At 39.7% G+C, this 18,698-nt stretch overlaps 1 protein-coding gene across 3 annotated transcripts in view; it reads left to right on the top strand.

Moving 5' to 3' along the window:
* adgrl2b.1 (adhesion G protein-coupled receptor L2b, tandem duplicate 1) overlaps positions 1-18,698 on the top strand; it is a gene marked incomplete at its 3' end in the record, with an annotated part of 112,935 nt that overhangs the window by 55,414 nt on the left and 38,823 nt on the right. For all 3 annotated transcript variants that reach the window (XM_087810408.1, XM_087810409.1, XM_087810407.1), the window contains 1 exon segment: positions 17,843-18,121. In XM_087810408.1, the coding sequence (XP_087666534.1) occupies positions 17,843-18,121 (279 nt within the window).

Here is an 18,698-nt window from a genome sequence, read left to right as displayed (position 1 = left end):
TCATCCTGAACCTTCTTGTCCATGAGTCGTCCTCACGTTCATCCTGAACCTTCTCGTCCATGAGTCGTCCTCACGTTCATCCTGAACCTTCATGTCCATGAGTCGTCCTCACGTTCATCCTGAACCTTCTTGTCCATGAGTCCTCCTCACGTTCATCCTGAACCTTCTCGTCCATGAGTCGTCCTCACGTTCATCCTGAACCTTCTTGTCCATGAGTCGTCCTCACGTTCATCCTGAACCTTCTTGTCCATGAGTCCTCCTCACGTTCATCCTGAACCTTCTCGTCCATGAGTCGTCCTCACGTTCATCCTGAACCTTCTTGTCCATGAGTCGTCCTCTTTCATCCTGAACCTTCTTGTCCATGAGTCCTCCTCACGTTCATCCTGAACCTTCTTGTCCATGAGTCGTCCTCACGTTCATCCTGAACCTTCTTGTCCATGAGTCGTCCTCACGTTCATCCTGAACCTTCTCGTCCATGAGTCGTCCTCACGTTCATCCTGAACCTTCTCGTCCATGAGTCGTCCTCACGTTCATCCTGAACCTTCTCGTCCATGAGTCGTCCTCATGTTCATCCTGAACCTTCATGTCCATGAGTCGTCCTCACGTTCATCCTGAACCTTCTTGTCCATGAGCCGTCCTCATGTTCATCCTGAACCTTCTTGTCCATGAGTCCTCCTCACGTTCATCCTGAACCTTCTCGTCCATGAGTCGTCCTCACGTTCATCCTGAACCTTCTTGTCCATGAGTCGTCCTCACGTTCATCCTGAACCTTCTTGTCCATGAGTCGTCCTCACGTTCATCCTGAACCTTCTTGTCCATGAGTCCTCCTCACGTTCATCCTGAACCTTCTTGTCCATGGGTCGTCCTCACGTTCATCCTGAACCTTCTCGTCCATGAGTCGTCCTCTTTCATCCTGAACCTTCTTGTCCATGAGTCGTCCTCACGTTCATCCTGAACCTTCTCGTCCATGAGTCCTCCTCACGTTCATCCTGAACCTTCTCGTCCATGAGTCGTCCTCACGTTCATCCTGAACCTTCTTGTCCATGAGTCGTCCTCTTTCATCCTGAACCTTCTTGTCCATGAGTCGTCCTCACGTTCATCCTGAACCTTCTTGTCCATGAGTCCTCCTCACGTTCATCCTGAACCTTCTTGTCCATGAGTCGTCCTCACGTTCATCTTGAACCTTCTTGTTCATGAGTCGTCCTCACGTTCATCCTGAACCTTCTTGTCCATGAGTCGTCCTCACGTTCATCTTGAACCTTCTTGTCCATGAGTCCTCCTCACGTTCATCCTGAACCTTCTTGTCCATGAGTCCTCCTCACGTTCATCCTGAACCTTCTTGTCCATCAGTCGTCCTCACGTTCATCCTGAACCTTCTCGTCCATGAGTCGTCCTCACGTTCATCCTGAACCTTCTTGTCCATTAGTCCTCCTCACGTTCATCTTGAACCTTCTTGTCCATGAGTCCTCCTCACGTTCATCTTGAACCTTCTTGTCCATGAGTCCTCCTCACGTTCATCCTGAACCTTCTTGTCCATGAGTCGTCCTCACGTTCATCTTGAACCTTCTTGTCCATGAGTCGTCCTCACGTTCATCCTGAACCTTCTTGTCCATGAGTCCTCCTCACGTTCATCCTGAACCTTCTTGTTCATGAGTCGTCCTCACGTTCATCCTGAACCTTCTCGTCCATGAGTCGTCCTCACGTTCATCCTGAACCTTCTCGTCCATGAGTCGTCCTCACGTTCATCCTGAACCTTCTTGTCCATGAGTCATCCTCACGTTCATCCTGAACCTTCTTGTCCATGAGTCGTCCTCACGTTCATCCTGAACCTTCTTGTCCATGAGTCGTCCTCACGTTCATCCTGAACCTTCTTGTCCATGAGTCATCCTCACGTTCATCCTGAACCTTCTTGTCCATGAGTCATCCTCACGTTCATCCTGAACCTTCTTGTCCATGAGTCGTCCTCACCTTCATCCTGAACATTCTCGTCCATGAGTCCTCCTCACATTCATCCTGAACCTTCTCGTCCATGAGTCGTCCTCTGGTTCATCCTGAACCTTCTTGTCCATGAGTCGTCCTCACCTTCATCCTGAACCTTCTTATCAGAGCAGAGACAAGACTTTTCCTTCTCCAGCTCAGATACGAAGATGCTGAAGCTGCTCTAAAGTCACCTTAAACCTCCTCCTTCATGACATGGACCTGCAACAAAAGACATGGACTGGATAAGGATTCACTGTGAACTGGATCTGGATTCACTGTGAACTGGATCTGGATTCACTGTGAACTGGATCTGGATTCACTGTGAACAGGATCAGGATTCACTGTGACCTGGAAGGTGAAAGGTCAAGGAAGGCAGTTGACGTTTTTTCCTTCAGTCTGTTCTCCACACTCATGTGTTGGCTCAGCTCAATTTTCTGTCTGGCTGGTTGAGGATTTGACTTTTGTTCTGACAGTAATAATAATAATAACAATTTATTTTATTCTGTCAGTAATAATAATAATAACAATTTGTTTTATTCTGACAGTAATAATAATAATAACAATTTATTTTATTCTGACAGTAATAATAATAATAATAATAATTTGTTTGTTTCTGACAGTAATAATAATAATAACAATTTATTTTATTCTGACAGTAATAATAATAATAATAATTTGTTTGTTTCTGACAGTAATAATAATAATAATAATTTCTTTTATTCTGACAGTAATAATAATAATAACAATTTATTTTATTCTGACAGTAATAATAATAATAATAATTTGTTTGTTTCTGACAGTAATAATAATAATAATAATTTGTTTGTTTCTGACAGTAATAATAATAATAATAATTTGTTTTATTCTGTCAGTAATAATAATAATAATAATAATAATAATTTGTTTTATTCTGTCAGTAATAATAATAATAATAATAATTAATTTTATTCCGACAGTAATAATAATAATAATAATATTTTGTTTTATTCTGACAGTAATAATAATAATAACAATTTGTTTTATTCTGACAGTAATAATAATAATAATAATAATTTGTTTGTTTCTGACAGTAATAATAATAATAACAATTTATTTTATTCTGACAGTAATAATAATAATAATAATTTGTTTGTTTCTGACAGTAATAATAATAATAATAATTTCTTTTATTCTGACAGTTATAATAATAATAACAATTTCTTTTATTCTGACAGTAATAATAATAATAATAATTTGTTTGTTTCTGACAGTAATAATAATAATAATAATTTGTTTGTTTCTGACAGTAATAATAATAATAATAATTTGTTTTATTCTGTCAGTAATAATAATAATAATAATAATAATTTGTTTTATTCTGTCAGTAATAATAATAATAATAATAATTAATTTTATTCCGACAGTAATAATAATAATAATAATATTTTGTTTTATTCTGACAGTAATAATAATAATAACAATTTATTTTATTCTGACAGTAATAATAATAATAATAATTTGTTTGTTTCTGACAGTAATAATAATAATAATAATTTGTTTGTTTCTGACAGTAATAATAATAATAACATTTTGTTTTATTCTGACAGTAATAATAATAATAACAATTTATTTTATTCTGACAGTAATAATAATAATAATAATAATTTATTTTATTCTGACAGTAATAATAATAATAATAATTGGTTTTATTCTGTCAGTAATAATAATAATAATAATAATTTGTTTTATTCTGTCAGTAATAATAATAATAATAATTTGTTTTATTCTGACAGTAATAATAATAATAATAATTTGTTTTATTCTGACAGTAATAATAATAATAATAATTTGTTTGTTTCTGACAGTAATAATAATAATAATAATTTGTTTTATTCTGTCAGTAATAATAATAATACTAATAATATTCTTAAAGTATCTTCAAAGTTCCCCAAAGACAGTTAATGATGTTTCTCTACTTGTGTTGATGCTTCACTTCTCCTGCTGAACGTTCATAGCATCAACATATTCGCAGCAGATGGTAATGAAGTGTTTCTGCACATGTGTGTCGAAGCTTTGATCTGCTGGTGAAGATGCTGCAGATACATCTTCTACGCCGCAGAAATGACCTCGAGCAGAAGCAAGATGTTCTTCTGTTTCTGCTCGAAGAACGAGTTCCTCACATCTTTGAAACACTTCCATCATCTCAACGTTCTGACGTCCAGCTCTTGTGTTTCTTCTTCTGTCACCAAAATATTCCATCAGCAGACAGAGCTTCATATGTGGAGCGACTGAGCCTCAAATCACACCATATTATGGACATTTTTCATGTGTTCGTGTCACAGGTTTGAAGAGAAACAATCACAAGAGACACGTACAGCCATTTAATAGTGTTTGTTAAAGAAGTTATTTAAAGCTTACACATCAACTAGTGTCAACTCTGGTGTCATTAAACATCAACTAGTATCAACTCTGGTGTCATTAAACATCAACTAGTATCAACTCTGGTGTCATTAAACATCAACTAGTATCAACTCTGGTGTCATTACACATCAACTAGTATCAACTCTGGTGTCATTACACATCAACTAGTATCAACTCTGGTGTCATTACACATCAACTAGTATCAACTCTGGTGTCATTACACATCAACTAGTATCAACTCTGGTGTCATTACACATCAACTAGTATCAACTCTGGTGTCATTACACATCAACTAGTATCAACTCTGGTGTCATTAAACATCAACTAGTATCAACTCTGGTGTCATTAAACATCAACTAGTATCAACTCTGGTGTCATTAAACATCAACTAGTATCAACTCTGGTGTCATTACACATCAACTAGTATCAACTCTGGTGTCATTACACATCAACTAGTATCAACTCTGGTGTCATTACACATCAACTAGTATCAACTCTGGTGTCATTACACATCAACTAGTATCAACTCTGGTGTCATTACACATCAACTAGTATCAACTCTGGTGTCATTACACATCAACTAGTATCAACTCTGGTGTCATTACACATCAACTAGTATCAACTCTGGTGTCATTAAACATCAACTAGTATCAACTTTGGTGTCATTAAACATCAACTAGTATCAACTCTGGTGTCATTAAACATCAACTAGTATCAACTCTGATGTCATTAAACATCAACTAGTGTCAACTCTTGTGTCATTAAACATCAACTAGTATCAACTCTGATGTCATTAAACATCAACTAGTGTCAACTCTTGTGTCATTAAACATCAACTAGTATCAACTCTGGTGTCATTAAACATTAACTAGTATCAACTCTGGTGTCATTACACATCAACTAGTATCAACTCTGATGTCATTAAACATCAACTAGTGTCAACTCTTGTGTCATTAAACATCAACTAGTATCAACTCTGGTGTCATTAAACATCAACTAGTATCAACTCTGGTGTCATTAAACATCAACTAGTATCAACTCTGGTGTCATTAAACATCAACTAGTATCAACTCTGGTGTCATTAAACATCAACTAGTATCAACTCTGGTGTCATTAAAAATCAACTAGTATCAACTCTGGTGTCATTACACATCAACTAGTATCAACTCTGGTGTCATTACACATCAACTAGTATCAACTCTGGTGTCATTACACATCAACTAGTATCAACTCTGGTGTCATTACACATCAACTAGTATCAACTCTGGTGTCATTAAACATCAACTAGTATCAACTCTGGTGTCATTAAACATCAACTAGTATCAACTCTGGTGTCAATCAACATCAACTAGTATCAACTCTGGTGTCATTAAACATCAACTAGTATCAACTCTGGTGTCATTAAACATCAACTAGTATCAACTCTGGTGTCAATCAACATCAACTAGTATCAACTCTGATGTCATTAAACATCAACTAGTGTCAACTCTTGTGTCATTAAACATCAACTAGTATCAACTCTGGTGTCATTAAACATCAACTAGTATCAACTCTGGTGTCATTAAACATCAACTAGTATCAACTCTGGTGTCATTAAACATCAACTAGTATCAACTCTGGTGTCATTACACATCAACTAGTATCAACTCTGGTGTCATTAAACATCAACTAGTATCAACTCTGGTGTCATTAAACATCAACTAGTATCAACTCTGGTGTCAATCAACATCAACTAGTATCAACTCTGGTGTCATTAAACATCAACTAGTATCAACTCTGGTGTCATTAAACATCAACTAGTATCAACTCTGGTGTCATTAAACATCAACTAGTATCAACTCTGGTGTCATTAAACATCAACTAGTATCAACTCTGGTGTCATTAAACATCAACTAGTATCAACTCTGGTGTCATTAAACATCAACTAGTATCAACTCTGGTGTCATTAAACATCAACTAGTATCAACTCTGGTGTCATTAAACATCAACTAGTATCAACTCTGGTGTCATTAAACATCAACTAGTATCAACTCTGGTGTCATTAAACATCAACTAGTATCAACTCTGGTGTCATTAAACATCAACTAGTATCAACTCTGGTGTCATTAAACATCAACTAGTATCAACTCTGGTGTCATTAAACATCAACTAGTATCAACTCTGGTGTCATTAAACATCAACTAGTATCAACTCTGGTGTCATTAAACATCAACTAGTATCAACTCTGGTGTCATTAAACATCAACTAGTATCAACTCTGGTGTCATTAAACATCAACTAGTATCAACTCTGGTGTCATTAAACATCAACTAGTATCAACTCTGGTGTCATTAAACATCAACTAGTATCAACTCTGGTGTCACACACTTGTACTGTTTAAACGTCAACATGAGGCTCAAACATGGAATATTGAGCGACGTCCTTGTTATGATGATTGCTATATTTCTGAAGATACTTTTCTTCTGATGATCTAAAGTTGCTGTAGATGTTTGATCAGCCTGTGGAGCTGAAGTTCTCTCAGGTATGAAGATAATCTTCTCAAACCCGATCACTCTGACGCGACATTATGAGAATATATTGAATCACGAGTCGAGTCATGAATCATCAATAAAACATCTTCAGGTTTCACGTGTTTCTCTGGAACAATGTTGTCTTTTTATCGTAAGAAATAAAAGCAGATTTATCTTCTTCTAAGACACACGAACGAGTGGAAGAAACGGAAAATAAACTGAAGGAAGACATGACTTTAGCTTCTGAATGGATTATTGTCTGAGGTTCAATAAAGTTTCTCTGACAATGATGTTGATCATAAATCAAAGAACTTTTGTTTTATTTCATGGAACTGATGAGTTACTTCCTGGTTGTTAGTTTGAATGTTTCTTCAAACTTCTTCAAGCAAAAGAATGAAGATGGTCATGAAGAAGTAACGATGAGTTGATAATAGAATAAAGTTGATCTTCAGACACGTGGTTCAGAGAAACATGTTGAGGTCCAGACGAGGACTTGAAGAAGTTCACGTTCTGTGTCTCAGTGACTTCCTGTCTGTGTTGATCCTGCAGATCGTGAAGATTCATTATCAATAATGATGTCACTGTGAGGAACATTCAATGTTTTCACTCTTTGACAAGAACATTCCAGAGAAGTTGAGATGGTTTGAGGAACGAGACGATCCACAGTAATGATCGAACTGGTGCTCACCACACGTCAATAATCATGATCATTAATAATGATTAGTATCAGTTCATGAGTCGTGAGAAAAGCTCTCGCGGAACCTTCTCCCTGATGTTGGATCATCTCCAGATGTTCCACAACAACCTGGGATTCATCACAGAACCAAAGCTTTCCTCGACTGATGACTTTGAAATGTTTCCCTGAGAGTCGTGATGTGATGGAGAGTCGGGTCGGTGATGTTGGATGATGCCGGATGATGTTGGATGATGCCGGATGATGTTGGATGATGTTGGATGATGTTAGATGATGTTAGATGATGCCGGATGATGTTGGATGATGTTGGATGATGTTAGATGATGTTAGATGATGCCGGATGATGTTGGATGATGTTGGATGATGTTGGATGATGTTGGATGATGATGGATGATGTTGGATGATGTTGGATGATGTTGGATGATGATGGATGATGTTAGATGATGTTGGATGATGTTGGATGATGATGGATGATGTTAGATGATGTTGGATGATGATGGATGATGTTAGATGATGTTGGATGATGTTGGATGATGATGGATGATGTTAGATGATGTTGGATGATGTTGGATGATGATGGATGATGTTGGATGATGATGGATGACGATGGATGATGTTGGATGATGTTGGATGATTGATGATGATGATGGATGATGTTGGATGATGATGGATGATGTTGGATGATGTTAGATGATGTCGGATGATGTCGGATGATGTTGGATGATGATGGATGATGATGGATGATGTTGGATGATGTTGGATGATGTTGATGATGATGGATGATGTTGGATGATGTTAGATGATGTTGGATGATGTTGGATGATGTTGGATGATGTTGGATGATGTTGGATGATGATGGATGATGTTGGATGATGTTGGATGATGATGGATGATGTTGGATGATGTTAGATGATGTTGGATGATGTTGGATGATGATGGATGATGTTAGATGATGTTGGATGATGTTGTATGATGATGGATGATGTTGGATGATGATGGATGACGATGGATGATGTTGGATGATGATGGATGATGATGGATGATGTTGGATGATGTTGGATGATGTTAGATGATGTCGGATGATGTCGGATGATGTCGGATGATGATGGATGATGTTAGATGATGTTGGATGATGATGGATGACGATGGATGATGTTGGATGATGTTGGATGATGATGGATGATGATGGATGATGTTGGATGATGATGGATGATGATGGATGATGTTGGATGATGATGGATGATGTTGGATGATGTTAGATGATGTCGGATGATGTTGGATGATGATGGATGATGATGGATGATGTTGGATGATGATGGATGATGTTGGATGATGATGGATGATGTTGGATGATGTTGGATGATGATGGATGATGTTGGATGATGTTAGATGATGTCGGATGATGTTGGATGATGATGATGGATGATGTTGGATGATGATGGATGATGTCGGATGATGTTGGATGATGTTGGATGATGTTGGATGATGTTGGATGATGATGGATGATGATGGATGATGTTGGATGATGATGGATGATGTCGGATGATGATGGATGATGATGGATGATGTTGGATGATGATGGATGATGTCGGATGATGTTGGATGATGTTAGATGATGTCGGATGATGTTGGATGATGATGGATGATGATGGATGATGTCAAATGATGTTGAATGATGTTGGATGATGATGGATGATGATGGATGATGTCAAATGATGTTAGATGATGTTGGATGATGTCGGATGATGTTGGATGATGATGGATGATGTTGGATGATGATGGATGATGTCAAATGATGTTAGATGATGTTGGATGATGTCGGATGATGTTGGATGATGATGGATGATGTTGGATGATGATGGATGATGATGGATGATGATGGATGATGTTGGATGATGATGTATGATGTCGGATGATGTTGGATGATGATGGATGATGTTGGATGATGATGTATGATGTCGGATGATGTTGGATGATGATGGATGATGTTGGATGATGATGGATGATGATGGATGATGATGGATGATGTTGGATGATGATGGATGATGATGGATGATGTTGGATGATGATGGATGATGTTGGATGATGTTGGATGATGATGGATGATGATGGATGATGTTGGATGATGATGGATGATGTTGGATGATGATGGATGATGATGGATGATGTTGGATGATGATGGATGATGTTGGATGATGTTGGATGATGATGGATGATGATGGATGATGATGGATGATGATGGATGATGTTGGATGATGATGGATGATGTCGGATGATGTTGGATGATGTTGGATGATGTTGGATGATGTTGGATGATGATGGATGATGTTAGATGATGTTGGATGATGTTGGATGATGATGGATGATGATGGATGATGTTGGATGATGATGGATGATGATGGATGATGTTGGATGATGATGGATGATGATGGATGATGTTGGATGATGATGGATGATGTTGGATGATGTTGGATGATGATGGATGATGATGGATGATGTTGGATGATGATGGATGATGTTGGATGATGATGGATGATGATGGATGATGTTGGATGATGATGGATGATGTTGGATGATGTTGGATGATGATGGATGATGATGGATGATGATGGATGATGATGGATGATGTTGGATGATGATGGATGATGTCGGATGATGTTGGATGATGTTGGATGATGTTGGATGATGTTGGATGATGATGGATGATGTTAGATGATGTTGGATGATGTTGGATGATGATGGATGATGTTAGATGATGTTGGATGATGTTGGATGATGATGGATGATGTTGGATGATGTTAGATGATGTTGGATGATGTTGGATGATGATGGATGATGTTGGATGATGTTGGATGATGTTTTCCTTCCAAAGACGACACAGAAGCTTCACAAACACTCTTTTGATTCCATCTTCAACTCAAATGTCAAACTTTCACGTACAAAAGACGAACTCATGAAATATTCTTTGCAGAAAAACGTTATTTCTAGTCTTTCAGTCCATATGATGGAAGATTCTTTCTTCATGTTCTTCCTGTTCTTCACGTTCTTCACGTTCTTCACGTTCTTCCCGTTCTTCCCGTTCTTCACTTTCTTCATGTTCTTCATGTTCTTCACGTTCTTCAATTTCTTCACGTTCTTCACGTTCTTCACGTTCTTCCCGTTCTTCCCGTTCTTCACGTTCTTCACGTTCTTCCCGTTCTTCACGTTCTTCACTTTCTTCATGTTCTTCATGTTCTTCACGTTCTTCAATTTCTTCACGTTCTTCACGTTCTTCCCGTTCTTCACGTTCTTCACGTTCTTCCCGTTCTTCCCGTTCTTCCCGTTCTTCACGTTCTTCACGTTCTTCACTTACTTCACGTTCTTCAATTTCTTCACGTTCTTCCCGTTCTTCCCGTTCTTCACGTTCTTCACGTTCTTCCCGTTCTTCCCGTTCTTCCCGTTCTTCACGTTCTTCACGTTCTTCACGTTCTTCACTTTCTTCACGTTCTTCCCGTTCTTCACGTTCTTCAATTTCTTCACGTTCTTCAATTTCTTCACGTTCTTCACGTTCTTCCCGTTCTTCACGTTCTTCACGTTCTTCACGTTCTTCACTTTCTTCATGTTCTTCATGTTCTTCACGTTCTTCAATTTCTTCACGTTCTTCACGTTCTTCCCGTTCTTCACGTTCTTCACGTTCTTCCCGTTCTTCCCGTTCTTCACGTTCTTCACGTTCTTCACTTTCTTCACGTTCTTCAATTTCTTCACGTTCTTCCCGTTCTTCCCGTTCTTCCCGTTCTTCACGTACTTCACGTTCTTCACGTTCTTCACTTCCTTCACGTTCTTCACGTTCTTCAATTTCTTCACGTTCTTCCCGTTCTTCACGTTCTTCAATTTCTTCACGTTCTTCAATTTCTTCACGTTCTTCACGTTCTTCCCGTTCTTCACGTTCTTCACGTTCTTCACGTTCTTCACGTTCTTCACGTTCTTCAATTTCTTCACGTTCTTCACGTTCTTCCCGTTCTTCACGTTCTTCCCGTTCTTCCCGTTCTTCACGTTCATATAATATAATAATCATGATCATTAATAATGATTAGTATCAGTTCATGAGTCGTGAGAAAAGCTCTCGCGGAACCTTCTCCCTGATGTTGGATCATCTCCAGATGTTCCACAACAACCTGGGATTCATCACAGAACCAAAGCTTTCCTCGACTGATGACTTTGAAATGTTTCCCTGAGAGTCGTGATGTGATGGAGAGTCGGGTCGGTGATGTTGGATGATGTTGGATGATGTCGGATGATGTTGGATGATGTTGGATGATGTTGGATGATGTTGGATGATGCTGGATGATGTTAGATGATGCCGGATGATGTTGGATGATGTTGGATGATGTCGGATGATGTTGGATGATGTTAGATGATGTTGGATGATGTTGGATGATGTTGGATGATGTTGGATGATGCCGGATGATGCCGGATGATGTTGGATGATGTTGGATGATGTTAGATGATGTTGGATGATGTTGGATGATGTTGGATGATGCCGGATGATGTTGGATGATGTTGGATGATGTTAGATGATGTTAGATGATGTTAGATGATGCCGGATGATGTTGGATGATGTTGGATGATGTTGGATGATGTTGGATGATGCCGGATGATGTTGGATGATGTTGGATGATGTCGGATGATGTTGGATGATGTTAGATGATGTTGGATGATGATGGATGATGTTGGATGATGTTAGATGATGCCGGATGATGTTGGATGATGCCGGATGATGCCGGATGATGTTGGATGATGCCGGATGATGTTGGATGATGTTGGATGATGTTAGATGATGTTAGATGATGCCGGATGATGTTGGATGATGTTGGATGATGTTAGATGATGTTAGATGATGCCGGATGATGTTGGATGATGCCGGATGATGTTGGATGATGCCGGATGATGTTGGATGATGTTGGATGATGTTAGATGATGTTGGATGATGTTGGATGATGTTGGATGATGTTGGATGATGTTAGATGATGTTAGATGATGTTGGATGATGTTAGATGATGCCGGATGATGTTGGATGATGTTGGATGATCTTGGATGATGTTGGATGATGTTAGATGATGCCGGATGATGTTGGATGATGCTGGATGATGTTGGATGATGCCGGATGATGTTGGATGATGCCGGATGATGCCGGATGATGCCGGATGATGTTGGATGATGCTGGATGATGCCGGATGATGTTGGATGATGCCGGATGATGTTGGATGATGTTGGATGATGTTAGATGATGTTGGATGATGTTAGATGATGCCGGATGATGTTGGATGATGTTGGATGATGTTAGATGATGCCGGATGATGTTGGATGATGCCGGATGATGTTGGATGATGCCAGATGATGTCGGATGATGTTGGATGATGTCGGATGATGTCGGATGATGTCGGATGATGCCGGATGATGTTAGATGATGTTGGATGATGCCGGATGATGTTGGATGATGTTGGATGATGCTGGATGATGTTGGATGATGCTGGATGATGTTGGATGATGTTGGATGATGTTAGATGATGTTGGATGATGTCGGATGATGTCGGATGATGTTAGATGATGTTGGATGATGTTAGATGATGTCGGATGATGCTGGATGATGTTGGATGATGTTGGATGATGCTGGATGATGTTGGATGATGTTGGATGATGTTGGATGATGTTGGATGATGCTGGATGATGTCGGATGATGTTGGATGATGATGATGGATGATGTTGGATGATGATGGATGATGTCGGATGATGTTGGATGATGTTGGATGATGTTGGATGATGTTGGATGATGATGGATGATGTTGGATGATGTTGGATGATGTTGGATGATGATGGATGATGTTGGATGATGTTGGATGATGTTGGATGATGATGGATGATGTTAGATGATGTTGGATGATGTTGGATGATGATGGATGATGTTAGATGATGTTGGATGATGATGGATGATGTTAGATGATGTTGGATGATGTTGGATGATGATGGATGATGTTAGATGATGTTGGATGATGTTGGATGATGATGGATGATGTTGGATGATGATGGATGACGATGGATGATGTTGGATGATGTTGGATGATTGATGATGATGATGGATGATGTTGGATGATGATGGATGATGTTGGATGATGTTAGATGATGTCGGATGATGTCGGATGATGTTGGATGATGATGGATGATGATGGATGATGTTGGATGATGTTGGATGATGTTGATGATGATGGATGATGTTGGATGATGTTAGATGATGTTGGATGATGTTGGATGATGTTGGATGATGTTGGATGATGATGGATGATGTTGGATGATGTTGGATGATGATGGATGATGTTGGATGATGCTAGATGATGTTGGATGATGTTGGATGATGATGGATGATGTTGGATGATGTTGGATGATGATGGATGATGTTGGATGATGATGGATGACGATGGATGATGTTGGATGATGATGGATGATGATGGATGATGTTGGATGATGTTGGATGATGTTAGATGATGTCGGATGATGTCGGATGATGTCGGATGATGATGGATGATGTTAGATGATGTTGGATGATGATGGATGACGATGGATGATGTTGGATGATGTTGGATGATGATGGATGATGATGGATGATGTTGGATGATGATGGATGATGATGGATGATGTTGGATGATGATGGATGATGTTGGATGATGTTAGATGATGTCGGATGATGTTGGATGATGATGGATGATGATGGATGATGTTGGATGATGATGGATGATGTTGGATGATGATGGATGATGTTGGATGATGTTGGATGATGATGGATGATGTTGGATGATGTTAGATGATGTCGGATGATGTTGGATGATGATGATGGATGATGTTGGATGATGATGGATGATGTCGGATGATGTTGGATGATGTTGGATGATGTTGGATGATGTTGGATGATGATGGATGATGATGGATGATGTTGGATGATGATGGATGATGTCGGATGATGATGGATGATGATGGATGATGTTGGATGATGATGGATGATGTCGGATGATGTTGGATGATGTTAGATGATGTCGGATGATGTTGGATGATGATGGATGATGATGGATGATGTCAAATGATGTTGAATGATGTTGGATGATGATGGATGATGATGGATGATGTCAAATGATGTTAGATGATGTTGGATGATGTCGGATGATGTTGGATGATGATGGATGATGTTGGATGATGATGGATGATGTCAAATGATGTTAGATGATGTTGGATGATGTCGGATGATGTTGGATGATGATGGATGATGTTGGATGATGATGGATGATGATGGATGATGATGGATGATGTTGGATGATGATGTATGATGTCGGATGATGTTGGATGATGATGGATGATGTTGGATGATGATGTATGATGTCGGATGATGTTGGATGATGATGGATGATGTTGGATGATGATGGATGATGATGGATGATGATGGATGATGTTGGATGATGATGGATGATGATGGATGATGCTGGATGATGATGGATGATGTTGGATGATGTTGGATGATGATGGATGATGATGGATGATGTTGGATGATGATGGATGATGTTGGATGATGATGGATGATGATGGATGATGTTGGATGATGATGGATGATGTTGGATGATGTTGGATGATGATGGATGATGATGGATGATGATGGATGATGATGGATGATGTTGGATGATGATGGATGATGTCGGATGATGTTGGATGATGTTGGATGATGTTGGATGATGTTGGATGATGATGGATGATGTTGGATGATGTTAGATGATGTTGGATGATGTTGGATGATGATGGATGATGATGGATGATGTTGGATGATGTTGGATGATGATGGATGATGTTAGATGATGTTAGATGATGTTGGATGATGTTGGATGATGATGGATGATGATGGATGATGTTGGATGATGTTGGATGATGATGGATGATGATGGATGATGTTGGATGATGTTTTCCTTCCAAAGACGACACAGAAGCTTCACAAACACTCTTTTGATTCCATCTTCAACTCAAATGTCAAACTTTCACGTACAAAAGACGAACTCATGAAATATTCTTTGCAGAAAAACGTTATTTCTAGTCTTTCAGTCCATATGATGGAAGATTCTTTCTTCATGTTCTTCCTGTTCTTCACGTTCTTCACGTTCTTCACGTTCTTCCCGTTCTTCACGTTCTTCACTTTCTTCATGTTCTTCATGTTCTTCACGTTCTTCAATTTCTTCACGTTCTTCACGTTCTTCACGTTCTTCCCGTTCTTCCCGTTCTTCACGTTCTTCACGTTCTTCCCGTTCTTCACGTTCTTCACTTTCTTCATGTTCTTCATGTTCTTCACGTTCTTCAATTTCTTCACGTTCTTCACGTTCTTCCCGTTCTTCACGTTCTTCCCGTTCTTCCCGTTCTTCCCGTTCTTCACGTTCTTCACTTACTTCACGTTCTTCAATTTCTTCACGTTCTTCCCGTTCTTCCCGTTCTTCACGTTCTTCCCGTTCTTCCCGTTCTTCCCGTTCTTCACGTTCTTCACGTTCTTCCCGTTCTTCACTTTCTTCACGTTCTTCCCGTTCTTCACGTTCTTCAATTTCTTCACGTTCTTCAATTTCTTCACGTTCTTCACGTTCTTCCCGTTCTTCACGTTCTTCACGTTCTTCACGTTCTTCACTTTCTTCATGTTCTTCATGTTCTTCACGTTCTTCAATTTCTTCACGTTCTTCACGTTCTTCCCGTTCTTCACGTTCTTCACGTTCTTCCCGTTCTTCCCGTTCTTCCCGTTCTTCCCGTTCTTCACGTTCTTCACGTTCTTCACTTTCTTCACGTTCTTCAATTTCTTCACGTTCTTCCCGTTCTTCCCGTTCTTCCCGTTCTTCCCGTTCTTCACGTACTTCACGTTCTTCACGTTCTTCACTTCCTTCACGTTCTTCACGTTCTTCAATTTCTTCACGTTCTTCCCGTTCTTCACGTTCTTCAATTTCTTCACGTTCTTCAATTTCTTCACGTTCTTCACGTTCTTCCCGTTCTTCACGTTCTTCACGTTCTTCACGTTCTTCACGTTCTTCACGTTCTTCACGTTCTTCCCGTTCTTCACGTTCTTCCCGTTCTTCCCGTTCTTCACGTTCTTCACGGTCCTTCACGTTCTTCCCGTTCTTCCCGTTCTTCACGTTCTTCCCGTTCTTCCCGTTCTTCACATTCTTCACTTTCTTCACGTTCTTCAATTTCTTCACGTTCTTCCCGTTCTTCCCGTTCTTCCCGTTCTTCACGTACTTCCCGTTCTTCACGTTCTTCACTTTCTTCACGTTCTTCCCGTTCTTCAATTTCTTCACGTTCTTCCCGTTCTTCACGTTCTTCAATTTCTTCACGTTCTTCAATTTCTTCACGTTCTTCACGTTCTTCCCGTTCTTCACGTTCTTCACGTTCTTCACGTTCTTCACGTTCTTCAATTTCTTCACGTTCTTCACGTTCTTCCCGTTCTTCCCGTTCTTCACGTTCTTCCCGTTCTTCACGTTCTTCAATTTCTTCACGTTCTTCCCGTTCTTCCCGTTCTTCAATTTCTTCACGTTCTTCCCGTTCTTCACGTTCTTCAATTTCTTCACGTTCTTCCCGTTCTTCCCGTTCTTCACGTTCTTCACGTTCTTCAATTTCTTCACGTTCTTCACGTTCTTCACGTTCTTCACGTTCTTCAATTTCTTCACGTTCTTCACGTTCTTCACTTTCTTCACGTTCTTCACGTTCTTCACGTTCTTCACTTTCTTCACGTTCTTCACTTTCTTCACGTTCTTCACGTTCTTCACATGAAGGTGAAATAAAGGTCAAACATCCTGTTCATTGACTCCTAATGACTGCATGGATTCTTCTCTGTAATGGACTCTCTGCTCTAATGGCTTCAGGACCTTCTGCTGTCGTTCTTCTCGTACTCGACACTGAAGCCATGATTCTTCATCTGAACGAGTGAATGTTGAAAACTTCTCTTGTCGTCACAACCTGTAGTTTGTGTAACTTTGTCTTCATTATCTTTCTAGAGAATCAACATCATTTCATCACCAATAGTTTCTTTATTATTTCTTTACAAATAACGTTTAAGCATTTTTTTCTTCTTTCATGTAAACAAATGTTTTCTTCTTAATGTAAACAAATGTTTAAAATAGTAAAACAATCGTCTTCATTGTTGACGTTCCATCAGCGACTGATTCCTTCAGACGGTTCAAGGTCGCCGGCCTTCATTGATCTCATTGGTTCCTCCTCAGTGCCGACCGACTCCTCGTCATCCACACCCAGAGCCACGACGGCCACGACCACCGCAGCCTCCAGGGGTCAAGGTGACCCGACGGTGGGGGGGGCGGACCCCCGGGACGGCAGGGATCCCTTCGAGGACTCTCGTGGTTCTGGAACGATGGAGACCTTCGTTCCTGAGCTGCCGCCGGCGCCCAGACGCGTCTGCGAGGCCACGACCAGGAGAGCCATCGACTGGCCCGAGACCCACACCGGGACCAGCCTGGAGAGACCCTGTCCCAAAGGAACCCGAGGTAGGACCGGTGATTGACGGGTGGAGACTTGATGAAGCAGTGATTGACAGCTGGGTTCAGGTGTGACTTTGACAAGAGACTCACACACACATCAAACTGTTTCTTCACGAAGGTCATTGAATGTCTCACAAGAACCTCGTCTGAAGAACATCCAGACTTATGAAGACTTATGAAGACTTATGAAGACTCATGAAGACTCATGAAGACTCATGAAGACTCATGAAGACTCATGAAGACTCATGAAGACTCATGAAGACTCTTGAAGACTCATGAAGACTCATGAAGACTCTTGAAGACTCATGAAGACTCATGAAGACTCATGAAGACTCATGAAGACTCATGAAGACGCATGAAGACGCATGAAGACTCATGAAGACTCATGAAGACTCATGAAGACTCATGAAGACTCATGAAGACTCTTGAAGACTCATGAAGACTCATGAAGACTCTTGAAGACTCATGAAGACTCATGAAGACTCATGAAGACTCATGAAGACGCATGAAGATGCATGAAGACTCATGAAGACTCATGAAGACTCATGAAGACTCATGAAGACTCATGAAGACTCTTGAAGAC

This window comes from Callionymus lyra, chromosome 16 (assembly GCF_982586985.1).
Source record: "Callionymus lyra chromosome 16, fCalLyr1.hap1.1, whole genome shotgun sequence".
In the NCBI taxonomy this organism is placed as follows: domain Eukaryota; kingdom Metazoa; phylum Chordata; class Actinopteri; order Syngnathiformes; family Callionymidae; genus Callionymus; species Callionymus lyra.
The sequence above is the reverse complement of the archived record's forward strand: the minus strand, read 5'-3'. Positions and strand labels throughout refer to the sequence as shown.